Source organism: Castor canadensis, chromosome 13, assembly GCF_047511655.1.
Source record: "Castor canadensis chromosome 13, mCasCan1.hap1v2, whole genome shotgun sequence".
Taxonomy (NCBI): Eukaryota; Metazoa; Chordata; class Mammalia; order Rodentia; family Castoridae; genus Castor; species Castor canadensis.
In genome coordinates, this window is record NC_133398.1 from 9,887,501 (window position 1) to 9,897,549 (window position 10,049).

A 10,049-nucleotide genomic window follows, 5' to 3' on the forward strand; every position below is an offset into this window, starting at 1 on the left:
TTAAAATATAAATTCCACAGGTTGTGGAAACAGCAAAGTTTAACCATTAATTTTAACTGTTTCAACTTTTACGGATTCAAATGAGAACCTTAATGCTCACTTACTAGTTTTTTGAAGCCCAATTCAACTTTTCTTTCTTTTTTCCCCCGTGTCAAGGAAACAATTTTGTGAAGTTGATTAGTAACAACAATTGGTACACAAGCTCAAAAACACAAGTTTACACTTCTGCAAAGAGCTCAGTGATCGGGTTTACTAGCCACGTTGCTAAAATTATGTTTTAGGAAAAAAGAGACTAGATGACTCAAAATTCTTCATTTTCATCTAGAATACAAATGAAAACTTCACATTCTGCAACATTATGTTTAAATAATCACAGAAGGGGGGAAAACAAGAATCTACCAAGGTTCTAGAAGCTTCTCTAGACCTTTCAATCAATTTTATTTATATGCAAAACCAAGAGAAACTTAAAAAAAAAAAAATAAGAAAAAAAAAAAAAACAAAGCTCCTCCTGATGCTAAAGCTCTCAATTTACTGACAGGCAAATGGCTTCATGCTGCCACTTAATCTCATTTCTTGCATAATGCCCTCTAATTAGCATATCAAAGTGAATTAATACTTCTAGGGCATTAGCAATGGGGAAATCTGCTCCAGGCTCACAATAGCAGTTAAGAGAGAGCCAAGAAATCCTCAAAAACACCACAAACCACTTTGCATTGCAAAACTGTTCAATTTATTTATCCTCTCTCTCTAAACACTTTTACCGCACACTGTTTTACTACTGTTCACCAAACAAAATGATAATTGCCAAAGTTACCAGCATCTGTAATGCCTGTTTAGAATCTTAATTTAGATTATGTTGTAGATAATTTCTATATGCAACCATTTGTTCTATTATAAATGTTAACATACAAACAGTAGAAATGTTGACATTCTCAATTAGTTAATTTGAATTTGAAATAAAATTTTATGGGACTTTAAAATTTACGAATTTTTTAATGTAAAAAGCCACCTGCTGGACGCTTATGCCTAAAAAATACACTTTGAGGAAAACTGACGTACCACATAAAACAAAACCAAACCAAAAATAAAATCATTTTGCACTAACATATGTTGAGTCTCCCAAATAATGATCTAAACATTGTGAGGAATCATCAGTATTAAAAGGATTACATTGTACACAAAGTTCTCATTAATATGGTCAGACAAAAAGGGTCATTGTTCAAAACAGCTTATCATTTTTAAAGCACTTCAACTGAAAGAAAACAAGTACAAATTTTAAACAAGTATTTTTATCCATAATTACTTTGTTTTCAGTACTAATTTGTTACTATCATGGAGATACAGTCAGTCAAAAAACATGTCCTGTCAATTCAATTTAACATATTCTTTGCTAGATATTCACGCAAATTTAATGCAGAAGCAAACTACTTACCACTAAAAACTATAATCATTACATTTATGGAATATGTCTATGAAAGAGACAATGAAAGGGGATTCTGGTGCAATTCTGCCTACAAACAGGATCATTCAAATCAAGTGTTAATGATTAATGAAGTTTATAATCTAGTATGTTCTGAGTCTGAAGGCATAAAAAGATGGTACATTTTTACAGTGGTTCATGTAAGCATTACTTCTCAATTTGCTAAATATAACACTATCACCTAGCTGTGATCAGAATTTGTTTAACTTCTATAACTTAGGAAAAAATCTATGATAACCAGACAGGAAAAACTTTGGCCAATTTATATATCACAATGATGTAAATTACTCACTCTCTTCCTAGTTACAGATCCAAATGGCCTACTCAAATAGAGAAAGTGCTTGAAAAGGTCAACACGGGAGGGGGGATGTCCAAGATGTGTTAGTCAGTTCCTACCTAAACCATGCTTATCACTCTGAGAAATGGTTAAAACACAAGTCTGTTGAGAAGACAAAACATTCTCAGTGTCAGTATTGAAATAATAATTTAAATATGTTCACACATACACAAATAGAGGAAAAAAGTCTAAATCCTTTCTTAACTTGATGGCTAGTGCTGTGTCAAGTGTTTATTCTAAATACATATCTTATGGTATGCGTATAAAATAAAGACTTAGGATGTGACCACGAAATGCAGTTTCAATCCCTATAGCCCCACTTCATATAATTTCATCCTATACCAAAACACAAATTAGACAAATAAGATGTCAATTTAAATCTTCTCTTTGAAGTAGCCATTTACAAAATTTATAAACTGAAATCTAAAATTGGGCTGGGGATGTAGCTCAGTGGTAGATTGCTTGCCTAGCTTGTGCAGTGCCCTGGGTTTAACTTCCAGCCCCACAAAAAACAAAAAGAAATCTAAAACCAAAAGTGAAATTAATTAAAAGGAAAAGCATCATAGTAAGAAAACTGTAGTTGTATTTATAAAAGCTGATAAACCTGTGTGTTCTCTCGAGCCACCACTCCCAGTGTATTAACAAACTTCTGATTCAGAAAAAAGTTATGTAAATTAATAAAATAATGTACTAAAGTCCCAAGTAAAATACAAAAACTACACAAATCTATAATAAAATGAGACTCACTAAAACTGAGACACAAAAGAAATACTTGGACAAATCAAGTTAGCATTGACAACAGGGTTCAATATATTTTTATTGGGGAGAAAAAAAGAAGAGAGCTGGAAAACAGCTCCACATTTTAAAGAAAATATCAACACTCTATTATTTAAATCAGCTTGGCAATGACTTTTTTCCATGTTTATGAGTAGATGTATTATTTTTTAAGCATGGGAGAGAACAAGAAAAGGAAGTTAGAAAAATACCATTCTTTTACATTCTCCCTCAAAACTACAAAAGCTCCAGCAAGCTATATAAATCTATAAAAAGTAAAAAATTAAAATAGTCTTAAATTGCTTTAAGGAACATATATTGATAAAGAAATGTAATTTATGACAGTTCTAACATACACTGACATCACAGTATTCCTATTTAATTATTTAGCGTTTTCAATGTAAACACAATAATGTCTGTATAAAAATGACATAAAAAATGTATTGCTCTAAGTTAGTTGCAAAACTTGGTTTCAGATCATAATTGTATGAGAGGCTTTTAAAAAAAATAATAAAGATTGATGAACTCAAAACAAAATAACATAAAATTTGAAATGTCATTAAAACTTGCTTCACAATAATTTTGGGCAGGTAGGAATAACAGTAAACAAGACTGGCCATTTGTTGTTAGTGTCAAAGGTGAGTGATAAGCTCCAGTGGGGGAAAGGGGTGTCAAAATTCTCCTCTTTCTACATGTATTTATCTTGGAAGTTGTCCATAATAAAAAAGTTTTTAAAAACTAGAAAACAGGCTCATTAAATCAGAAAAACTAGTCATATATGGAATAATGCATTTGTTTTCAAAACTTTGGAACAAACAATAATAATTATAGCGAACATAGGGCACTTAGAATATAGAATACATACAATAACATTTAGGCCATAGATAACCATTTTCACCTGGCTTGCTAAATTTTAATTGATAGAAGCAAATCGGTTTTTATACTCTGGAAATTAAAAGGAATTATGCAGCACTGTACAAAGAAAAATGTAACAACTGAAGACTCCAATGAATCTTTAAATGTGTAAGGTTAGAATTAAATATAAGTGTGTATAGACTACTACCCTGCATTTCAGAAAGCTAGTCACACTTAACAGCAATAAAGATAAAAGGTTTAATCTCATATCATGCACCAAATGTTTACAAAAACTCATGTACAAACTACATTCTTGATATAGTTTTGATATCTCACATTTTTATAACTCTTTCTAAGAAGGATTCTTTTAAAAGTAAAGCATTTTTATAGTCATTTTCTTCTTCTCCTTAAATATAAAAAATACTTGAACAAGCCCAAGCAGCCAAGCAGGCCTTTCTCTTCCCCTGCGACACCTCCTGCAGCAGAGAAGTTCATTAAGTTTTACGATCTTCCCAAGTCAGTCCTGCTTATCGGCCTCACAAAGGCTACAAATCTGGCAAACCATCATGTATGTCATTAGACATTACTAGTAAATGAATGCTATTTAGGCTTTGTGGTGGCAATAAATCAGAATTTGGTTGGCAGCTATCAATATTGAGTATTTTAACCTACCATTTAAAAAGGAAATGATGTTTTTTAATACACAAATTTTTTTCACAATATTATGATTCAGATTATATACTGAAATATCAGATTTTCATTTTAAAAGCTTTTTTCCCTGAAAAAATTTCTTCTTTCAAATTCTCATAATTAAGGGCTTGAGAAAAAAAAAAAGCAGATTTTTGAGGATGGACAATTTCAAAGTACTTCAAAAATCAAGATAAAGGTGGCCAAAAAAGAGGCAAGGGAATCATGCAGATGAAACCTCCTAGCATCAGGGAAAATCGTTAAGAGATAGATGATAAAACATGGTTTTAAAAAAATCAGGAGAAAAATCTGAACCTATCAACAATTATCTCACTGGTTGCTTACCTTCTTTAAAATAGACACATATCTTTATTTTAAAGCCTATAACTTTTCAGTTGTTTTCAAAATGTATAAATGTCACAATTCAACAATGAAAGGCATTTCTCCCCAAAAATAACTATGATAAATTTTACAAAAGAATACATTTTCAAAAAAAAGTAGCATCTTCTAGTAAAGGTAGACTTTCCCTATCTCTGAACAAGAAAATTGTGGTAGATTATCCACTTATCTGTCAGAAGGGAAAAACAGCTTTTCATATTTGGTAGGGGAAAAAAAAGATGTTTCCCCAACTAAATCCCTCATGTGGATCAGAACTGGCGGTTTTTGTTGCCTGATCAGAAACCTTGGAAACTGGCAAGATACACTGAATTTTTTTTAATGATTTTGTCTTATTTTAGAAGAAAAGCAGAAACAAAATGACATTATCCACTGAAGTGACAGTTCCCCCACACCCCTCAACTTGTCAACCCCCTCCCCTCCATTATGCAGAATAGAGTCATCACATAATATCCCTGGTTTGTATTCAAATAATGATGAGGTAAACTTTCTCTAAATTATGAAGAATTAACCTTTGGATAGCATGCTGATAGCTTAAATAAGACTAAAGTATTATATAATCTACATATATTCTGTAACAGTTAAGTTCATAACGTCTCTGAAGCAGGACTGTGGAAGCAGATAGGGGACAGAGTCTAGAATTTGCTGCCCCGCTTCCTCTGCTTTGGTAACACTAATGTCTACACAGCTGTTTTGTTTCAAACTGAGGGCTCTGAGTCCACCGATCCTGTCTCCTTCTAAGCCTAGTTTTGAAGGGTGAGGTGGAGCTATGGATAGTTGGGGAAAATGAGAGAAGAGAGCTTGTTTCACCCCCATCAATCACTCAGTACTTAAATCCCATCCTCTCATGCTTCAAGAGGATGGCAGGAAGATGCCTCTGCCCAGACAGCCGCCTTCACTCTTTGTCAGCTGTTGGCTTTTTACAAAAGAGATAACGCACAAACTTGAATCTGCTGGCCAATGCACAAAACGATCTAATAAGTTATCACTAAAAACCCCAAAAACAATTTTCAAACACAAAAAATTTCTTTTATCAGCTACCTCTAGCTTCTTGAATAGCAATAGTTGTACCAAAGATCTCTCTGTAGTAATCCTAGGCTCTAAAAAGATTTGTTTCTTTTTGTAACTCACCTTTGACATGTGGTGAACTATACTTTCCTTTCAGAATGGTGTAACTAAGTCCTGTGCAAATAAGCACTTCTTAATTGAATTCTGCCTGCTGCTAAATGTCTAAACATGAAAAGCAGTTTGGTTCTCAATCTGGCTAGGCCAAAACTTTAAAAGGAAAAAATAAATAAATAGAAATCATGAGAAGGGGGTGAGAAGGGAGGAGTATCTATCCCCTCTCCCTAGTAATGAAATGCCATAGAAAACTGAATCAATCTTAATATTCACGACATGGTCAATACCCCAATGCTTAGCTGTCAGCAGAAACTGAAGTGAAGCCCTGATAGCAAGAAAACCCTTGGACATTATGCAATATAATTTAATGAGAATTAAACACTTTTAGGCTTCTAAACTAAGAATCCTCAAGATTTAATGCTGAATGTCTCATTTTATAGTCAGGTAAAAATCATCTACCATTTTAAATCACAATGCACTCTAAAGGCAACTAAAAATCAACACAGAATAAAAGTAATTTAAAATGACTGGTTTCCAAAATGTAAAATACATCTTTAAAAAAATCACATCTATACTATGTGAATGAAAAACAGGAAAAGCCCTCTTTAGGCTCATTTAATATTTGCTGTTAATCATGGTTTAGCATATATGTATTTAATAGAGCCAATAACCCATTATCTTTTCTGGATTACTTATATGAAAGAAATAGTACTGCAGAGTGAGAAATCTGTTTTAAAAGCAAGGCAACTCGACTACCAACGTACCAATCCTGTGCACTGTGCTATTACTTGTACACTCAATTCAAACACAATCACATTTAAATAGCATCACTTGGATATAGCAATATCCTGGACTTCACTTTCTCCCTTGTCTCAACTTACAAAAAGGCAACTTTAAAACACGACATACACACCAAAACAAAAAAATCCCACACACATAGTGAAGCTTGTTCAGTGCACTCATTTGCCATTACAGGGAAGACAATGCTAAATATAAACAAAAACATCTAAATTAAATCGCTACTTCCACTTGCGCCTTAACATTACCTCAACACTAAAATACCTCCCATCAAAAAAGTCTGACAAAAAAGTCAAAATGAAACAAACTTCCAAAAATTTGTCTAAAAGAACCTGCAGCTTTCATTCTAGCACTTCTGCAAAGTCTGTCTTCTCATGTATTCCTTGCTCTGAACTTCAAAATTGCTTAACCTGCATCTGTGGAGATTTTCCTACTTTATATATTAGGCATGGTTACAAGTGTAACTGTAGATCAAGAGTTTAATAAAAGTATTAACAGATATAAATACGCTGTTTCTGCCTAAGCACAGCATTACCCTTCCTGGATTCTTAAAAGTAGTCTCCTATCTAAAACGCTAATTCTCACATGCTATGAGGTCTGTTCAATTGCATCTATTCTTCTATCAGCGGAGCTGAAGCTTAAGGCTAAGTAAAACAAAGTTCGAGCGATGCTTATGCCGGGGACTCAGTCCCTGGCATCCAGTCTCCCGTTGCTCCTTTTAAAAACTGACACACAAACAAGGGGAAAAGAAGAGAGGAGAGAGCGGCTGCCCCCTCCCCGCCCGCAGCCAGGGGCGGCCGCCTAGGGACAGGGACCCAGGCAGCACCTACACTTCGTTTTGCACTAGGAGCGGGATTGAGTGATCCACTCCAAATATATTGCAGTTTTGTTCCCCAAGATCAGGAGGTGTGGAAGAAGAGAATGATCAAAGATGGCGGTGCCCAAAAGCAGCAGCTCTCAACTGGAGAGCCGAAGGAGTAGCTCCGACCCCACCTCGGGGGTCTCCAGGCCCACCGCGGGGCGCAGCGTCTTACCTGTTTTCTCTTTGATCTCACACAGGACACTGAAGAGCGCGGGCTTCATTCTGTGACAGTTCAGGGCATGTTTCCTAAAAAAAACAAAAAACAAAAAAACAAAAAACAAATAGCAAAACACAGAGGTATTAGCATCACCTATGGAGTAATATGGCGCCTTCCTTTTAAGTTAGACCCAAGACTTAATTCCAGCCCCCTATTTCGGAAAGCTCTTTTCAACCATGGGAAGTCAACAAGAACTCAAGTTGACTACTTGGCGACAGCCGGCAGGCTCGGGCTGCGGGAGCTGCTGCAGCCGGAACGCAGCGCGCCCCATCTGCCCGGCAGGCAGCGAACCCCGCAGCGCGGGAGGCTCGCTCGGGGGAGCGGGCGGGCGGCGGGGACCCGCGGGGACGAGCCGGCGCGGAGGGGACTCCCGCGTCCGCACTCCGCGGGTGGGGGGAGCGGGCAAGCGCGGCGGCCGGCGGGCCGGGTGGTGACAGCTCGGCAAAGTTTGCGAGGCAGTCCTCCCTCCCCGAGAACTTGGCCTGCCGCACGCGGGCCGGCCAGGGAACCGCCCATCGCCAGGCGCGGGGCTGGGGCCGGGGCCGGGGCCCGCACGGCCAGGTCGTCCCGCGGCCAGGGGCAGCGGGCGCCGCGCCTCGCGGACCGCGGACAAAGTTGCACTTCCCTCCGGCGCGGCCCAGGGGTCCAGGCGGGAGCTTTAAATCCGGGGGAGGGGACCCGGGCGCGGGAGACAAGGAGACCACAAAACCGCGCGCCACCAAGTCCGTCCCAAGCCCCGGCCGCAACTTTGCCGACTCCCGCGGCGTCGGAGGGGGATCGCGGCAAGTGTCCCCGAGGCTCCGGACTGGAGGCCAGGATTTCCCAGAAAGTTCCCCGTCGGGGACTCAGGCCCTGGCCCCGTGGCGCCACCCCCGACCCCCGATCGGCCGCGGTGTCCGGCTTCCCGCACACACACAAAAGATGCTTAATGAGACGACACCAACTTTGCTTGCGCCTCGTCCAAGCTCTGGTCGGTGATGGTCATGATCTGGTGGAGGATGTCGCCGATGTCCTGCTTCCTGCCGTCGCCGTCCGCCCCTTCGTGGCCGTGCGGGGGAGGCGGCAAGGCCATGCCCCCCTGCACCGAGTGGCCGGCCAGGTTCACTCCGGCCAGAGTCTGCAGCATCCTGGATTGATCGTCCATCCCGCCGCACGCGGGCGGGAGCGGGCGGCGGCGGCGGCTAAGGCGAAGGCTGAGGCGGCGGCGGCGGCGGCGGCGGCGGCGACGAGGGAGGAGAAGAAAGAGGGGGAGGGGGAGGAGGAGGCGGCCGCGCGCTCCCCGCCCGCGCGGGGAGGGGGGCGGCCCGGCCGGCGGGGCCCGCGGCGGAGGCGATGCGGACCGGCGCCCGACTCCCGGCTTCCGCTGCCGCCGAAGCTGGGAAGAAGCGGCGGGCGGAAGCGCCGGGCTCCGCGGCGGTGGCGGAGGCGGAGGCAGCGGCGCCCGCTGCCCTCACGCGGCCGCCGCGCCGCCTCCTCCCCGCCGCGCGCCCCGCCGGGCGGCCCCGCGCAACTTGCTCCTCAGCGCCGGCCGAGTTGCCGGGACGCCGCCGCCCCCTGCGCCAGCCTGCGCTCTTCCCCTCCCGCGGCCACCGCGCCGCCGCCGCCTCCTCCGCCACCTCCGCCGGGCGGGATCCGGGCTCCGGCGGCCCCGGGGGAGGGAGCGGCGGCGGCGGGCGGCGGGCGGAGGAGGAGGCCGGCGGGCGGGCCGCAGGGAGCGAGGGGGGGGCGGAGGAGGAAAGTTTGGTTGCGGGCAGGCCGGCGCGGTGGGGGCGCGGAGCCCAGTGGAGGGCCCCGGCGGGCCGCGCGCGGGGCGGACAGCAGATTGATGGGGCGGGAGAAGTCGCCGCCGCCACCGCCGGAGCCACGCACCCAGCCAGCAGCTGCCGCGGACCGGGCTCGAAGGCCGCTTGGCTGAGGGATTGACAGGCTGCCAGTGCCACTCACTCACTGCGGCCCCGGCGCCCAGGGGGAGGGGCGGGGGCAAGCGGGGGGGGGGGGGGGGCGGAGGAACGCTTCGTATGTCCCGCCCCTGGGGGCGGGGCGCTCGCTCATTGGGCCTTACGCCTCCCGCCGCCGCCGCAGGCACCACCCTCAGAATTAGATCCGCCCTCTCTGGCCTCTAATGCTTGGCGACCGTGAACGCGCCTGTGATCCTCACGCGTCGTCTCGTCATAACCTCCCCCACCCTCGCGTCCCCGGGATGGACCGCTGGGCCCACAGACACGGTGCGGGAGCCCAGCTTGTGCTCCCTACTGATAGCAGTAATGGGTGTGAGGGTCGTGTATGGACCGGGGGCAACTTGCTCCAAAGCCAGCCGCGTGCTTTCCTGCAACGCCCGTCAGCTTCACGCCTCGGACAGCGCCAGGTTCACTTTCCCGCTCTTCCCATCAAGAGGTGGTACCCTTTGGGCACCAGGCCGCGCGTCTTGGGCCAATCGCATCACGCTCGGAGCCAAACGGGGCGGGACGGAGGCAAGAAAGAGCTATCCCAATTGGAGCGTTCGAAAGGTCCGGGAAAGAGG

General features: G+C 43.7%; 1 protein-coding gene across 2 annotated transcripts in view; it reads right to left on the minus strand.

Moving 5' to 3' along the window:
• Pbx3 (PBX homeobox 3) overlaps positions 1-8,769 on the minus strand; it is a 211,596-nt gene extending 202,827 nt beyond the window's left edge. Inside the window, exons 1-2 of one of the 2 annotated variants that reach the window (XM_074053189.1) lie at positions 8,473-8,769; positions 7,484-7,557 (exon numbers count right to left, since the gene is read on the minus strand). In XM_074053189.1, the coding sequence (XP_073909290.1) occupies positions 7,484-7,557; positions 8,473-8,672 (274 nt within the window). In that variant the 5' untranslated portion in view covers positions 8,673-8,769. The remainder of the gene's footprint in view (positions 1-7,483; positions 7,558-8,472) is intronic. The other variant, XM_074053190.1, reaches the window with a different exon arrangement.
• Positions 8,770-10,049: the final 1,280 nt, after the last annotated feature.